The sequence below is a fragment of the Telopea speciosissima genome, chromosome 1 (assembly GCF_018873765.1).
Source record: "Telopea speciosissima isolate NSW1024214 ecotype Mountain lineage chromosome 1, Tspe_v1, whole genome shotgun sequence".
Classification (NCBI taxonomy): domain Eukaryota; kingdom Viridiplantae; phylum Streptophyta; class Magnoliopsida; order Proteales; family Proteaceae; genus Telopea; species Telopea speciosissima.
Window position 1 is genome coordinate 87,102,791 of NC_057916.1, and position 18,208 is coordinate 87,120,998.

The 18,208-nt window shown below is 42.5% G+C and overlaps 1 protein-coding gene and 1 pseudogene across 1 annotated transcript in view; both read right to left on the reverse strand.

The window, feature by feature from the left end:
• Positions 1-4,000: 4,000 nt before the first annotated feature.
• Positions 4,001-5,256, reverse strand: LOC122656419 (annotated as a pseudogene).
• A 25-nt stretch (positions 5,257-5,281) lies between these two features.
• LOC122656343 (dynamin-related protein 5A) overlaps positions 5,282-18,208 on the reverse strand; it is a 46,267-nt gene continuing 33,340 nt past the window's right edge. Inside the window, exon 14 of the mRNA XM_043850832.1 lies at positions 5,282-5,357. Within this exon, the coding sequence (XP_043706767.1) occupies positions 5,301-5,357 (57 nt within the window). The 3' untranslated portion in view covers positions 5,282-5,300. The remainder of the gene's footprint in view (positions 5,358-18,208) is intronic.

Below are 18,208 nucleotides of genomic sequence, written 5' to 3' on the forward strand. Positions count from 1 at the left end.
CAGCAACTAAAAGTACAAGAAAAGCTGTCTACAGTACAGCCACGTATATAGCAGTTGAATAAAAGGAAAAAAGGCCAGTGGCCTGAAGAAGTGAAGAAGTGAAAGAAGTGCTGCTGGCCGGAAGAAGAGAAGAACTGAAACCGAAAAAAAAAAAAAGGACACTTGCTGCTGGCCGGAAGATCATGCCGGAATGCCGGAGTAAAGGAAGACAGCGGTGCCGGAAGATGTAAAAGGTCACCGCTGCAAAAGGAAGAAACACAGAGAAGGTTAGAAAAAAAGGGTTTAGACTTTCGAAGAAGAATCAAAAAAAAAAAAAAAAAGGCACAACACTTCCCGTGGAAGCTGGAGATGTCGCCGGTGGGGGTGGAGACTGGAGACAGGGTACTGGAAATGTCGCCGATGGGGGTGGAGGCTGGAGATGGTTAGAGAAAGGGTTTAGAAGGAAAAAGAAAAAAATAAAGCACAATATTTACCTCCAAGGCTCGAGATGTCGCCGGAGGCTGGTGGCGGTTGAGGCGGGAGATGTCGCCGTCTCGCCGGACGCCGGTCGAGGATGGGGACTGAGAGGGACTGAGGAGTGAGGTCTGAGGGAGTCGCGACACTCGCCCTCGCCGCTGCTTCTACTAGTCTCACTTGAATCGGAAGGCCAGATTAAAAGTAATTGCAGATTTCGATTCTCACCTCCCCCATTTCCCCTTAACACTCAGAATCCCCTCTCTCTCTCTCTCTCTCTCTCTCTCTCTCACACACACACACAGGCAAACAGAGGAACTTTAAGGGGCAACTGCCTTCACTACCTTATAGCCTATATTTACTAAAATTACCCTATCTTAAACTTCTTTTCTAATACTATCCTATTTTTAAACTTTTACATCTCCTTCTACCCTCATATTTTTAAATACCCAGATTGCCCTTCTTTTTCACCTACTAACCTATTAATCTATTTAACTTCTCATTCATCTTCTATTTTTTATTTTTTTTTGTCATTAAAATAGTAAAAAATAAAAGCACCCACCCATTTCTTTTCTCTCCCATTTGTTACTCCATTCGGGTTTTTTTGTTTTGTTTTTTTTTCAATTTTTTTATTTAATTAATTTTTTATTCAACATTTCATCTTCATCATTCTTCTTCAAAGTTCAAACAGATCATGGTTCTAAGTATCGTTATCGTATTGTCTATATCGATCGATACATATTTGTTTTGCTAGTCACTGAGCACGGTATGGAAAATGGGTAAAATGGTCATAAAACTCATTTTTTAAGGAGATTCAAGGGTAATCTTGCCCAATACAACCTATCCAAGCCGATACTATATCGGTATTGTATCAGTTTTGTAAATTACCGATACCCTTTCCAATACCGTGCGTCGACTCTCTTCAAAGCACCCCACTTCTTCTCCTTCTTCCTGTTTTTATTTAATTTACTTTTTATTATTTTTGAAGACAGTTGATCTGTTCCATGGTTTTAGTGCACGGTATCGAAACGAGTATCGATAACCTGCAAAACCGATACTATACCGATACGGTATCGGCCTGGATTGGTTGTATCAGGCAAATTTACCCCTAAATCTCCTTTAAAAAATGAGTTCTGATTTCACCCCTTGTTTGTACCATGCTACCGATACGGGATCGGCACGGTATTGGTATCGATGACTAGCAAAACCGGTATGTATTGGCTGATACGATACCAATACTTAGAACCATGATTCTGTTCGAAGAAGAACAATGAGAATGAAATGTTGAATAAAAAATTAAGAAATTTATGAAACACCCCTTGAAAATGGACCGATACTCAGATCATTTATTATATTTTTTTGAGAATTAAGAATCAAACCTCATGGCAGTTGATGAACCATGCTTGACCCATACCATCAGAACACAATGAAATAGGAATCGGTCTCTCATAAAAGGACACAACAAGCAAAAGAAGTGGCTACAAAGTGAATTTGAAGTTTCATGAAATCATCACCACAGTAATATTTCACTATAATTGAATCTAGTGGATTTTTAATTTGATGTCGTCTTGGAACTTCAATAATAATATCTTCTAAATAAATAAATAAAAACATAAGGCTAAAGGTTGTAAATCATTCAGGTTGAACAATTCAGAATTGCAATTTAATTTTGATTTGGATTTAAGTTGAGATTTTTCTTAGGGTAACATGGTCATCTAAGCAGATTTGACCCAAATCAGAAATGTTTTCACTAAACCATCACCACTGAGGGGTGTTTTTACAATAAGTGTAGGAGTTTGATGGCACAGAAATTCAATCACAAGGTCAAACGATAGTGATGTGGGGATTCTTCTTCTCCATCGGTGAAGGAAAACTTTGTCCAAGAAATAAAATACATGTACAATTAATGAATAGTTTGACCATTACATGCAGATCCCGCAAAGCTTTGATAGTGGAATGGATGACAAATAAGAATCATAGAGGAGCAACTACATACTATCATTGCTGTGATGATAGAAATGTTGCTGTGGCATTTTTAGAACACCATCACACCCTATATCAGGGTTTGTCGTAATATGGCTTGAATAAGTCAAAAAAGGCAGCCTCATACTCCTTATTTGAATAACACCACAACAGTTCCATTAATGTTGTTTGGAAAAAGAAGAGATGGGGTTGTTTGCGATTAATGTGAAGAAGATAAAATGTCTCTCACAAGAAGAGAAAAATTGAGAAGCAAAGTGTAGGAAGCCCATCCACCTTGTTGAAAAAGAGGTGTTGCTAAAGGGCATCGACCATTGACAATGCTCACAAGAAACGGTGCACATTTTTCATGAATTGAGAGTTGCACCTTGCATGTCGATATGCAGAATTCTTCTCCTCTTCTATAAATAGGAAGAGAGAGGTCCTTGAAGAAACCATCTCATCGGAGACAGAAAATCCAATCTTAGAGTTACAAGTGCTCTTGTAATATTCCTGTTAGAGAGAGATAAGAAGAGTACAGTGGGTGTAATTGGGTTCTGGGTTAGAGTGAGAGAGTGTTTTTGTATTCTCCAGTTGTTCAATAGTGAAATCATTCCGCCGTCTCACCCGTGGATTTAGGCTAAAAGCCAAACCACGTAAATCCCTGTGCTTCTTGTGTGTGTTTGTTTTTTTTTTGTTATTTTCTCGTACCATTAAGATCCTCACTTAATGGGCAATTTCTGCGAAATCCTGGTCTTATTCACAATAGGGTTTTCTCCCATAAATTGGAGAACTATTTTACCAGATATAACAGGGAGTTAAATGAAAAATTAATTCTTCATTAGCAGAAAACTGCTGACTTTCTTGCAATGGCTCTCCTGTCCATTGAACACCAAATCAGAATTTTCTTGTGGATCTCACCAGCTTTTCTTTTCAGAATATCCCTTCCAATCTTTGGCCAACCAAACAACTTAGACATTGCCACTTAACAAATATAAAAAATAATTATTTGTATCGGGTTATTTACCACTCGCCCAAAACCAAAAATATAGATATCCAATTATCAGAATTACCATATCACCTTTGTACGACAACACCAATGGTGCACCCTTGAGAACTCATCAACCTGGTTAATCCTTTTGAGCTGGTGTGTGCGCTTTGTCCAAAAAGATATATGATTGGCTTCCCGTAGTGGGGCTTGAGTCCTACACCGGGTGGGTTGGATGTGTGTGTTTGTGTTCGTAAGGCATTCCGTGGCTCAGAAGGTCGGTTAACCTTTTCGAGCTGGCATTTGCACTTTGTTCATCAAAAAAAAAAAAAAAAAAACTCAACTACAAATACTCAACTTAATCTAATTCATCCTTATCCCAACTAAATGGGATCGGTTAATGAATCACATACAAGTAGGCATAAAACCCAGAAAGCAGTATAGCAATTTTTTATTTTTTTTGGGGGTGAGGGGGGGGGGGTGATTTAGGTGAAGCATTATAGTACAAATTATGTATTTCATATTGTACATCCAACAACTATTTTGTATATATAAGAAGTAAACCGTGTATCGACTATCGAGGAACCCGACAATGGGAGAAAAAGAATGACAAGCCTCCTATTAACACTTCCAACTCGCATGTGAATAGTAAACACCCCCCACCTCCAAATCATGAATGAATGAATCACAATCCCAACCGTACAAATTAAAATGATTAGCAAAATGCTAAAAAGAAAATGGATTTCTAATTGGCCCAAGCGACTGCATCAATCTCTGCTTGGGCACTTCTGTATAGCTCCAGCCTCTTTGCAAGGGCAGTCCGCCCGCTCCATGATAGCTGGATCTTCATCCAACAATGAAGCCAGCTGCTTTGACTGCAAAACGAGAGGTTTAAAAGTCAAGTTGATATCATTCCTCTAAGCCGTCAACAGTAAACTACCAATTCAGTCTTTCCTAATAATGAATAACAAAATTTGCTTAGGAAGACACAAACATAATACAATCAACACTTTTAGTAGTAAAGTAGCACAAATCACAGATTTGATGAATAACTGACTAGATTTGCTAAGCCAGACATGCTCTCCATAACTGCGAAGGGGACAGCATACATTTCAAGTTCAACCTCTTTTTTACCCAAATCAGTGAAGAAATGATCAAGCAGGGATCGTTTCGCCTCTCGCACTTGACAATACACAATGGATTTTGGAATGGAGTTCCGCAGGCTCCCACAGACCATGTTGACATAGGACAAGACAGTTGTTCCTGTTGGGATTCAAAGAAAATAAGAGAAACCAAAGATTAGCACTGACCTGAATAGAGCTGAAACTGAAAGAAACTCAAAATGGTGTTCAGAGAATATCTAGCAACAGAAATGCTACATTTTAACAGTAATCTTGAGTCTAAAAAAGTCTCAAGACTCCAACACTTCTGGAAAAAAAACTAAATGACTCAACCAACTAACTGGGATTTTTCATGCAAAGGCTCATAAAAAAAATAAAATTCATATATTTAAAATTTTTATCAACAAAACCACTTCATGATGACCCCAAGTTAATTTAATTAAGTCCAGCATCCTTGATAGGGAGGGAAAGTTGGATCATGAACCAAGTCCTTCCTATCATGGCTGGGATCTCTGTCTAGAAAGTAAATAAGCTACTGAACAAAGCTAGTTGAAATCTTCATTCTACTTCATTCCATATAGGGTCTGCATATATACCTAGTCGCCTGAGGTATGAATCATTGTATCTATCAAAAATTGAATGTGTTGGGTTTCCTCCTTTTTCAACATCTTGAGGAAGCTTTCGGAAGAAATCAACTGTCAGGTAACTAGATTCCATGTCAACTAGTTTGAGAATTGCTTTCTTGCTGCTCTCTTAATTCCTTCATTCTGTCTAATGATTCACATATATCCTGCATTTCCAACCTCCACTCTAAGAGTGGGATACTGCCTTACCTCCTGTCATGGGGGAAAAGGAAATCCAATCAACAACTCAAGAATACGAGGATCAAGCTAGATGCCAACATACTCTACAAATCAATGGATAGAAAATTCTAGATGGATATAAAAACAAACCAAAGCGCTTTTAGCATATAACTGCCTAGTGCTAAAAGCTATTCAAGAAGTATCAAAGTTTCTTCAAGCGTTACACTGTTGATTCTGAATCTCTGATATCCAGTAACCCAACAAAATCATGATCCAATCATATTAATCATCAGTTTAATAAAATTAAATCAAATATCCATGATCCACAAAATAATTTATAAACCACCTTAGTTTTCTGAACAATGATAGAAGTGTAACTAGATGGAGGTGGAAAAGAAAGTGAGATCCAAAAGGATGACAAAAGGAGGAGTGGGAAAGAAATGATAAAATCATTTTGCATTGCATGAAGATGTTGCATAAATCAGCAATCTTGAGCAGTCTTGGGCAGCACTCCATTGATCACATGTGATCAATATCAGTAATAGAGTGACCTCACCTCAAATGATCAGAATCACCCATGGCAGCTGATAAAACATATGGGAACAATCTCAAAAAAAAAAATAAAAATCCATCCACACCATGGTTTGAGAAATCGATATCAAACCGGCCGATTCGTATCGGTATACCGATACCCCTTACTGATCCTGTATCCATGGATGGGTATGGACAGGGGTAAAAATGAGGGAAACAAATAAATTTTTTTAAATGAAAACAAACCGATATGGCTGATCCGTATCAGTATCGGTGGAGGCCGATACCAATACCGACATGGCTGATCAGATGGTAGGATTAGAATCAAAGTGAAAAATCAATAGATCTGAAAAGAGTGACCTAAAACAGAGCATCCGCTAGGGGTATGGAAGATTTTTTATTAATTATTATTTTGATTATTTATTTCAGAAAATCATAAACCATTTGTAGAACTGATATCTTCAATTCAATATTCCCCATAAATCAGTCTCCAACTTTTCAATCACTAAGTATATTAGTGCTCTGATACCATGTAACAGTCAATATCAACACTAATAAACCAGCAAACCAGCAAGCAAAGAAGAAGAATGAGAAGAAAAGAAACCAATAGAAGAAGAAAATCGAGAAATTCTTCAGTAATATTAAGAGAAAACGGAATGGGTGGGTCTACTCACCTCATCCCCTTTTCTATATATAATGTAGGGGCGATGTTCTCTGAGCTGCAGCACAGGTTGCGCCCAGGCACATGAGGGTGGGCGTAATGACAATTTTGTCTCCTGAGTGGCAAACCCATGTGCTTGGGCGCAGCCTACGCTGCGACACGGAGAACATTCTCCCTATAAAATAATATAACTTTGCTTTGTTAGTTAACATAGAAATAAACAAATTAATAAATAACTACCGCCACTCATAACGACCCAACTTTAACATACTCAAAGCAAGCAGACACCCCTATATATTAAAAGATGCCAGTGAAAGAGAAACAAAGAGCCACACAGACGTACCCCAACTCCCCGGAAGTTGTGGAAGGAGAAAAATCTCGAGGGAGAGATTAGAGTATAGGAGAGAAAACAGAGGAGATCAGAAAATAGATTGAGAATTTTTAAATCAAGCTTTGCAATCAGGACATTCGTCTCTATTCCTCAATGTGGAACAAGAGTTTTCCGGTGTCTCTTATAAGCAACTGCATGCACGCAAATCTTTTCAACCAATACAGGGAAGTAGCTAAGCTCCACCACTCAACAAAGCCATGAAAGTTCCCTTTCAAAAAGGAATCCCAAAAAGTTGAAACATATTTTCCCTTTGGTTGACTCAATAATATTGGGAAATGATTTTATCTACTCATTAGTTGATCAAGATGCACACATGTGTCATAAAATAAATTGAATCTGACTTATATTCAACAAAGAATGGGTTCTTTTTAATGTCTCGATCGCTCCAATGACTTTTAAATGTAAAAATTACAATGCCAAGAATAAAAGGAATTTCGAAATCAAATTGTTTACTTGAAGAAACGTATCTGTTGAAACTTAATTACAACTTAATGCTAATAGACATCTTTTCATAAGTCATATTGCTGAAGTTATATATTCTCCAAGCAAGATCTAAAAGTCTTCATTATTCCTATTAGGAATTAACAATGCAGCGGAACAACAATTTGCAAAAAAAAAAAACGTAGAAGAAAATCAAACACGTACAAAACACAGATTTACGTGGTTCACCCAAGATGGGTTACATCCATAGTCAAACGATAAGGTGAGTTTCCACTATTTCGATGATAATGATACAAACCCTAACCCCCTCCTATATCGCATCTCGCGCAGTATAATTTAGAGAAAACCAAATCCCCAAAAGTACAAAATTACCCCCAATATAAACGACTCACCAAAAAATCCGGGTCGTCGATATTGGGGAAGAATCACCAGTACTTCTTGGATTATATGAAATTAGGTTCAACAATAACAATCCCTACTCCTAAAAGAAAATGAAAAAAATAAAAGATAAATTTGTTGTGTTGATTCAACATCCTTTTTTCATCTCCAACGTTTTTTTTATAGTTGTTGTTAGTAATCTTTAGTAGTTACTAGGTGGTTAAATAACTTCCCATGATCCTATCTTCTCCATAGGTTATAACCACCTTTGGGTGCAAGCCGATGAATTGGTTGTTTCTTTTTTGTTTCACTCTGTGGACCGAAGCTAGACATGAACAGTGCTTCCGTCAAATGACCAAAATAAGGTGTAAACAGATACTGAGGAGTACCAAGTCCACTGACTACTTGGCTATTTCCCCTTTTTCTCTCTAACCTCTATGCGTCGTAGGTTCTTTGCATGAATGAATCCCAATACAAATATAGTGATAACGATTACCACCATGAACAAATGTCTCTTATTTATAGTTTTGGGTAAATTTGTTTATAACCGAGCTGGTTACAACAAATTTTGTAACCTCTCTTTTCTTTATAGGTACTGAAATGAAGGACAAGATAAGTAATTTCACTTTGGTTTGGCTTTTATTATGTGGCTTAGCTTGTTAAATGGCTCAACTTGAGCCAAGCCTCTTCGTTTTCTTCTGCCTTGGAACTCGACGATAAAAGTGTTCGTCAGAACTGAGACCAAATTCGATTTTACGATCTTCTTTACAAGCTCCGGCAACAATTTTGGTAATGGTTTTTCTCCTTTTTTGGCTGGAATCGAAACCTAGAGCATTAGTGCCTAAACTAATGCCGAATTTGAGTTCGATTTCCCAATCTTCTCCACGAGCTCCAGCGACGATTTCTTCAATGATTTCTCTCCTTTCCCGGCCCTAGAGCTTCAGCAATGTCTTTTTTTTGGGTTTTTTTTTTCACGGATCTCTCTTGAGGTATCACGTAATTATAAAAACACCCCTCAATTTTAGAAAATTCTGCGTGCCCTCTTAAGGTTCTTAAAATTTAACACATGCCCCATCCCGTTAGTGTAGAACTAACAACGTTAAAAACAATGGGTGAACTGACAAAAATGCCCTTGCAAGTTAAAAAACCTACAACTCATCTTCCCAAATCGATTGGGGAAGATGAGTTGCAGGTATCCTTGTAGGGCACACCATGGAAGCCAAGATCTCTGAGAGGCTAGTCAAACTCAGGCCATCAAGCCAAAAGAAACAAACACCGAATTCTTCTGCACAAACTACACACACTCAGGGATAAGAACCCTAGAATTTCGCTTCCAACACATAAACAGTAAACTTTTCAAGAAGAATCCCAATATAACAAAGGTCTTTGAAATAGAAATCACCCCATGAAATGGTACCATTATTTGGTAATTCATTACAATATCAGTATGTATCGCTGGTATCAACCTTCAACTCATACCGATATCGTACCATGCCAAGTATAATATCAATTTCTCATACCGATACAATATCGAACTATATTCAATACGGTGTGGTACTGATAATTTGATACATTACTAATTCGATAATGCCGAATTGATACCCTTAAATGGAAGCAGTTCCTGTATGAAATGATAGATTTGTCCTTATTCGCAGGTGTGTTTAAAACTTTACTCCTCATTATAAAATAAATGTTTCAAGCTTTAAACACACCTGTCATTTTGACATATTTTACAATTTTTTTAAAAAAATTTTAAGAATAAGAGAGTCGTTCCGACACTCGTTATAATTTAGAATTTATATGAATCATCGTATTGATACTCAAATGATATAATATATGAACATCATCGTATTGATTACCCGACATTTGACCATTACTCCCGCACGTACAGCACTGTTCCACTACTTAGCCATTTACAGCCAAACCAGTATATATATCCGATGATACTCAAATTATATATATATTAAACTTGTGTCTATGTCTGGTCAGATCGTATGTAGAGAAGATGATGATGAAGTTTTGGCACGAGACCATGCATGTTCTCGTGGTTTTGGCTCAAGTAGAACTTTTATCCAAGCTTATAGTTAGCCTGGGCTAAGCTAAAAGTGAAATTACCTTACGTTGTCCCCGTTTCTAAATCATTCAAATCAGATAGACAAAGGTTAAAAATGAGAAGTTACAAAATCTGTTGTAACCACTTCAGTTATAAGTACAGATTAACCCATAAAACAATAAGCCATCAAAATAAGGTTTCCACTCCGCAATTCACCACTTTGATTACAATAAGATTAATCAATCACTGAAAAGAAAAAGATATTAAGTTCCAATCAAACACAAAGCGACTAATAAATCGCACTTGTAAGTGCAATTTTTATGTTACACAAAAATCTAAGTACTTAATTGAAGACACAAATAGTAAAATTTGTAAGGCTGACACAAGAGTGGATGGGGGGTTTACAGAAAGGAGCTGAATTAAGATAGATCGAATCGGGTGGGAGGGTATCCGAAGTTCAAAGCGGTCGTTACTTTTATTTTTTCGGGAAAAGAAGGTACGGTACGGTACGTAGTTACTTTGGCTGCAAATCTATAGAATCCTGACTTGTATTATACGGTGTAGCGTATAGACTTCAACTGCAGGTTTGGATCCCACCACTGGCAAAGCTTATGAGCTTCTAAAAAATTTGATGGAGTCACGTTGATGGTGACAATTACAGAGGGGAGGAGGTGCATAGGTTTTGATCCTTTCTCGCCAAACAAAAGACACACGTCTGGAATTCTGGGTTACCAGTTTTACAATTCCTTCCCCGACTCCAATATCCACCATATTTTGCACGTTCTCATAATAACCCTTATACTCCTAGGAAAGCTGATCTTTTTTATTGAGAAACAAGTGCGGTTTCCATGGACACATTTTCTTAAACCAATCTTCCTCCTCCTCCTCCTTTTCCTTTATTTCTGAAGAAGAATCTGATGCTGAACCCTTCTTACGGTTGGGGTTGCGGTTGCGGTTGCGGTTGCGGTTGAGGTGACCTTCCTCCTCCTTTTTTTCTGAAGAAGAAGAATCTGATGCTGAACCCTTCTTGCGGTTGAGTTTGAGGCGGGCTAATGCGGCAGTGCTGAGACCTTTGGCGAATCTGATCACATCTCTTACTTTCTTATTCTTGATCATCTCAATTGGAAGAGACAAAAACGGTGGATTGAAGAGGTAAGCTTTTAGAAAAATGTCGTATTCCATGATCATGGCCTTACCAGCGAGCAGTCCAATGGCGGCGCCTAATGAATGACCAGTTAAGTTAACCAAAGATTATTCTCCAAATCATCTCCAGCTAATTTGGTGACCATCATCTGGATATGATCCATTGCAGTTCGAAAGCGTTTGCCTTCATCAAGTTTATTTAGGAAGATGCGGAAATCACATTTGACGTCCCGACTCAAATTCAAATCTGTGCCTCGAAAGGCAATCACGTATCTTGGAGGGGCCCCTTTGGTGGTTGAGTACTCATGAGTCATGACCATTAATGGGAGGTTTGGATTCATAAATGGCACCATTAATGGTGGTCTTATTAACATTATCATCATAACTCATCTCATGTAACAAATGAAAACCAAAGGTCTTCCACCAGGGTGGAGCAAGAGAATCACACCGATTACGTCTTATTTGGCGCTCTTCCTCTAAAATATACACACCTTGTACCAAGCAAGCACAAACAATTCTACAGTGATCTTTATTATATTACTCCTGCAAAACACAAATAAAAATAAATAAATAAATAAATAAATAATAAAATTTTTTTAAATATTTTTTGAACTCTTTCTTTAATTTAAGTAAGTGTACGGAAGTTCCTCCTTCCTTCCAAGTAGGCATGCATGCATGCATGCTGCCACAGTTTGTATATCATATCATACATACAAAAATTAATACAGAAGAAGAAACGACCATTAATTAATAATGATTTTGATTGATGAAGAAGATCCGATCCGATCCGATCCATCAATCTAAGTAGGTGGGGTAGGGAAAAGATGTACGTTGGACGTACGTACCAATTAATATTATCAATTGTGAGGTCTGTACGTCCTGAATCGCTGAAGCTATGCTGCTGCTGCGTAGATCCTCCCATTAATTAATTAGATGTATAGTCTCTGTATTCTGATCTTAATTCCTGATGTCGATCTTCACACACACAAACAGAATCTGCAATTTACGACACACAAAACAATAACCAATGTGTAAAAGTAAGTCGTATTAATACTTGTGGAAGAAAGATTAGTGAAGCTTATATTTAATTTATGGGAAGCAGTTTTCTGTCCGTGGCCTATGCCAACACACTCCCATGTCTCTATTTCTCTCCTCCTTAAAACAAGGGAGGTAGATGTATCTTTTCACATGGGGAGGAGAGTTCATAGGATTTTACGAAAGGAATGAAGCTAGGCTCGATCATTGCCTCTTGTTTTTCACCATTTTGACAAGTATATTCTTGACTCTTGTTTATTTGACTGAACACAACCTGAGTGTGTGTGTGTGTGTGTGTGTGTGTCAACTTTGCCTAAGTAAATGAGTGCAACTACTACAGGAAGGGCTTCAAAATTTCGCAGCTACACTAGTAGCAGGAATGTTCCTGCTACAAGGCTACCAACTAAGGAAATGGAATCTTAAGGGGTGTTTTAGAAAATACTAAAACCTAGGAGGGTATTTATGAACCCAAAGGGGAAGTGAATAATATCGATCATTTCCTTGGCTGCTAGCCATGAAGCAGGAACATTCCTGCTATAAGTGAACTTGTTAAGGTTGTTTCATCTTGGAGGTTGATTCGAATTACCCCGATTACTTTTAGGGGGACGTTTACAGTTTTTGGAGGAGAATGATCGAGCACTGCACATGCACTTTTAGGGAATTGGAGAGGATTGTTTTCCACTGAGTACATGATTGTGCTGGAAGCATTACTACATAATAGTAAATCAAATAGGTAGCCATTCAAGTCAAAAATAAATCTCTCTCATAATAAATATATACTAGTTCCATTCCATTAATAGTTCCAATTAAAAAGCATGCAAGGAACTTGTCAGCAGAATAACATAATCAATCGATCAGAGAAAGAGAAATTAAATAACTTAACAACCCAAACTCAAAAACAAGTCTAGGCCTGGTTGAAGGCTACAAATACGTACTAGACAGAACATGATATTAATTAGAAGATCAAACTAATCTGTTGCAAATATATATTAGTTAATAAATAAGATTCCTTTTGGGATTGAAGAAGAAGAAGATAAAGGAAAAACAGAGAGATTTTCTTTGGTAGCCTTGTGGTGTGTTCAGCACTCCCCTGAGGCAAGACCGGCCTCTTATGAGCACTGTGGTGAAGATGTTAGAGGGAGGGGTTGAAATTGTTCCCCCTCCAAACCCATTGATGAGGCATAAAACACCCCACCTATCAGAGGCTGCCACGTGGCCGACCCGACCTCAGTCCGAGAACCGAGTTGGGCTGAGCAGGAAATTGGGCCGACCCCATATCCGATAAGTCACCCGACAAAGCCTGGTTTGTGCGAGCTTCCGCGATCGAGGCCGAGATTATACGGGTCACCAGTGGACTCCTAGCCGACCTCATGGCCGAGACCAACCTCCTCTCGGGCCGACCTCCATGGCCGACCCCACCGGCCGACCTCGTAGGCCGAGCCCTTCTCCATTGAGACTCCCATAGCACCCCACCGGGGATCTCCGGCCACGTCAAGACATCCCGAGAATCACGGGATAAGGACCGAGCCACGATCCCAGCAAGAATACGTAATCACACTCTACATGGACTCTTACCTTAATAAGAGTCCGACCCAAAATAACTCTCCACTCCGCTCACGCGGAGAACCTTCCGAAAGAAGGACTCCTACCATACTAGGACTCTCCCAACCGTCTCATCTCCTACTTACTCTATAAATACCCGGTATGGAGCTCTATTCCGCATTTTGCTTTTACTACCAGCGATTACGCCGTCGCGTTGGAGACCGACTTGAGCATCGGAGAGTCCTAGGCCGAGCCACACCGGCCCTCTTGCGCTCATTGCTTGGTTTTTGCGTGTTCATCCACTAAGCGAACCAAGCACGGAGGTTTTCACACGCAATGCATTTGGCGCTGTCGTGGGAACGACATCGCAAGCATCGTCGCTTCTATCAATTCCCGAGCAATAATAATGGTGCACACGAGGTCGTGGCAACATGGCTCTACTTCCCGCACGGAGGAGCCGCAACTGTTGTGCAAACGAGGCGATCACCGCCTCCCGAAGCCTCTCGGCAGGTATAAAGAAGACCCCTAGGGCGGTGGTGCGCACACATCACGAGTACCATTCCCCTCCCGAGAGCGGGAATGGGGGAGGTGTGTTAACCACGGCCGCAGCCTAGCCGGTACACAGCCGAGCCAAGTTTGGACGGGAATGGCCTACCAGACCGCCACCATTGCCGGAGAATTTGGACCCGTAAGCTCCGGCTAATAATCGGCAGAGTTATGGATTTGCGCGATGCTCCACACCAACGAGATGCTGCGCTCCTTCATGAACCGGGATGGCCCGAGGCGGGCTGATGGGCCGCCGGCCGCCGCGCCTCCCAGCCTCCAAAGTGCTCGTTGAAAGAAACTTGCAACAAAATGGTGGCCGGCGTAGGATCGAGCCGAGTCGGGCCGCGTCTTCGCACCCGTCTCGTCGAAGACTCCACCTCCGTGCACCAATGGAGGCGCTAGGCGGGGTGAACGAGAACATCGCCAAAGTCCGCGAACAGGGTGAAATCGAACCACCGGCTCGGTAGCGAGGAGGTCGGTATTCTCCTGGACGGATCGGAGAGGATGAGCAAAGAGGAGATTCCGAGAACAAAGGAAAGACCCAACCGAAAGGCGCGCACCGAGACAAGGAGAAAGATCTCATCATACTCCCGGCTCGAGCTCACCTCCCGAGAAGAACAACAGGGGAGCCCCGAGGGTCCAACTTCCAAGAAGAAAGAAGAACAAGGAAGGATGGTGAGGACCGAGCCGACCGTAATGGCCGATCACAACGGATGACCGACCCTATCTTCCACGGGCCGAGGAGCTGGTTGGCCGAGCACCGAAACCGAGCTGAGAAACGGCTACGAGACTTGGCCGAGCGGTGGAGGGATTGAAGAAACAAGCGACCGGATGCCTACTCTTTGGTTAGGCGTCACCCTTATCCTCCCGAGATCATGATCGCGCCGCTACCACACGGTTTCAAACCTCCCCGTTTGACAGTATGACGGGACGACCGACCCAACAGATCACATCAACTACTTTAATGCGATGATGACCATGTACGGGAACCGAGATCGTTTCTTGCCGAGCCTTCCTCGCATCCCTCAAGGGCGCGGCGACCTCATGGTTTTCCCGGTTGCCGCCGAATTCCATAAAAGCTTCGCTCAACTCGCCGAGCCTTTGTCACGCGCCTGCAGTAGCATGAAACATAAGAAGACCACGGCCAACCTTCTTAGCGTGAAGCAAAGGCCCGACGAGTCGATCGGAGCATTCGTCTCCGCTTCAACAAGGAATCCTTGGATATCAAGGATTTGGATGAGGCCACGCCCATACGGCTATGAGCAACGGATTGGCCGACATGGACCTCATCAAGGACTTGGCCCTAAGCCGACAAGAAACCTGGCCGAGCTCTTGGAGAGGTGCAACGAGTTTGCAAACATGGCCGAGGTCCTCCAAGCCCGGAAGGGCAACGAAGGTCGTGACGACAAGAAAAGGCCGACAACCGACGATCAAGAGAAGACAAAAGGCCAAGACGGATCGCCGAGTGAAAGGTCGATCGAGCTCGAGCCCCGACTACACGCCATTGAATGCATCTCGCAAGGAGATCCGATGCAAATACAAGATGGGGGTACATCCGCCGACCCCGACCGATGCAAGCGGGGTCATCTCGGAATCCCAACAAGTATTGCCAATTCCATAAGGACATCGGTCACGACATCAAGATTGTTATCACTGAAAAGAGAAATCGAAGAGTGATAAAAGCGGGCCACTTGAAGAGATATGTCAAAGGAGGCCGAGAAGATCGTGGAGGTCGGGGCGTCGGATGACCGAGAATAGAGAAGAACCGAGCCTAAGGCCGAAACCAGGCGAGTTGAAAGAGACGATGACAAGGTCCGAGCCGAGAAGAAGGAGGACGGATCCGGGCCGAGCAACGACAAGGAGCCCCATATACACTATCCTAGGGGGCCCGGCAAGAAGGTACTCAAAAGGCTAAGGCAAACGCCGCTTCGTCGGGGTAGCCGAGATGCCCGCCAAGAAACTCAAACCGGCGGTGACGATTTCATTTATGGAAGCCGACCTTGAAGGTATAAGTTTACCCCATGACGATGCTTTAGTGGTGCGGTAGAAATTGCGAACAGACCCGTACACCGGGTATTGGTCGATACCGCGCATCCGTGGACCTTATGTCATTGGAAGCGCATCGACAATTCGGCTTCGCGACGAAGCGCTTAAGCCCGAAGGAACCTCGCTTCACGGGTTCTCGGAGCGGCCGCGACTATCAAGGGCTCGATTGATCTACTAGTCACAATTGGGCAAGCTCCCCGCCGAGCGACGATCCGGTCAAATTCATGGTGGTACGGTCGGTAGTGGCTTTCAACGCCATACTCGGCCGTCCGTCATTGACCGCCCTCCGTGCCATCATCTCCCGACTCACTTGAAGATGAAGTTCCCACCGAGAACGGTGTCGGCGAGGTCCGAGGCGACCAAAAAGAAGGCACGAGAGTGCTACGCGACCTTCGTCAAGCAAAACAAGGGTAATGTTCGAGGAATGGCCATGCGTCGAACATCTCCCCGAGGATCGCGGGATGAGCTTATCGAGAGAAGAGGGCGACCCGTGGAAGACTTGACCCCACTTCATCTCAAGCCGAAGATGACCCAACCAAGGTGGTCCAGCTCGGATCACTACTAAATAAAGATCAAAGAAGGCGGCTCGGAGATTTCTTAAAAGCGAACGCCGATGTCTTCGCCTGGTCAGCCGATATGCTCGGGCATACCTGACATATAGCCGAGCACCGACTCCATGTGGATCCGGTCGGAAACCAATCCGCGTAAGAAGAGAAACTACGCACTTGATCGGCAAACCGCAATCAAAGAAGAGGTGGAGAAGCTTCGCCGATCGGGTTTCATCCGAGAAGAGAAATTCCCGACCTGGTTGGCCAACGTCGTCATGGTCCCTAAACCGAACGGGAAGTGGAGAATGTGTGTCGACTACACCGACCTCAACAAGGCCTCGGCCCAAAAGACGAGTACCCACTACCTCGGATCGACCTCTTGATCGACGCCACGGCAGAGTCACGAAATGCCGAGTTTCATGGATGCGTATTGCTACAACCAAATCATGATGCATGAGGAGGACGAGTCGTACACGGCCTTCCGAACGGACCAAGAGAATTTCTCGCTACAAGGTCATGCCGCTCGGATTGAAGAATGCCGAGCAACATACCAACGCCTTGTGAACCATATATTCCGCGAGCAGGTCGGAAGAACATGGAAGTCTACGTGGACGACATGTTGGTGAAAAGTTTGAAGGTCGAGCACCACTTGGCCGACTTGGAAGAAGCATTCGGCGATTGAGGAAAAACCGGATGAAGTCAACCCCACCAAGTGTGCATTCGTCGTAACCTCGGGAAAGTTCCTCGGCTTCATGGTCTCGTCGAGGCATCGAAGCCAATCCGCAAAAATCGAGCCATCCGGAGATGAGTCCTCCAAGGACGATTCGAGAAGTACAAAGGCTAAACGGACGTGTGGCGGCGTTGGCGCGGTTCATGTCGAGATCAGGCGACAAGTGTCTACCATTCTTTAAGGCCTTAAAGAATATTCGAACCCAAAAGACTTTATCTCGGTCGTCCGAATGCCAGGAAGCTTTTGAAGAGTCAAGAAGTATTTGGAGAACCCGCCTCTCCTCACCGACTGAACCAAAAGAGGAGCTTCAAGTCTACTTAGCCGCCACTCCCGTAGCGGTCGGTGCGGTGTTGATCGGGAAGAGAGTCGAGCTCAAAGGCCGATATACTATATCGCCCACGTTCTTGTTGATGCCGAGACAAGATACTCCGGGTTTGAGAAAGTAGCATTCGCTCTAGTCACGGCCTGCAAGGAAACTAAGACCATACTTCCAAGCTCATCCGATCGCGGTGTCGACCGACCAGCCACTCAAGAAAATATTACACAAACCCGATGTTTCGGACGCCTGATTTCCGGCGGTTGAGCTAAGCGAATACGATATAAGCTATCGACCGAGGACGGCGATAAAAGGACAAGCACTTGCCGACTTCATCGCCGAAGGCACGGGCCTGAACATGAAGTTGGAGAAGAAAAGACAATCGAGGAGGTTGGGCTGCGGCCGACCCGATTTGGACCATGAATGTCGACGGCTCAAGCAACTCAGAGGAAGCGGAGCCGGCCTAATACTGTAAGTCCCGAGGGCTTTCTCGGTCCAATATGCCCTAAGGTTCAAGTTCCCG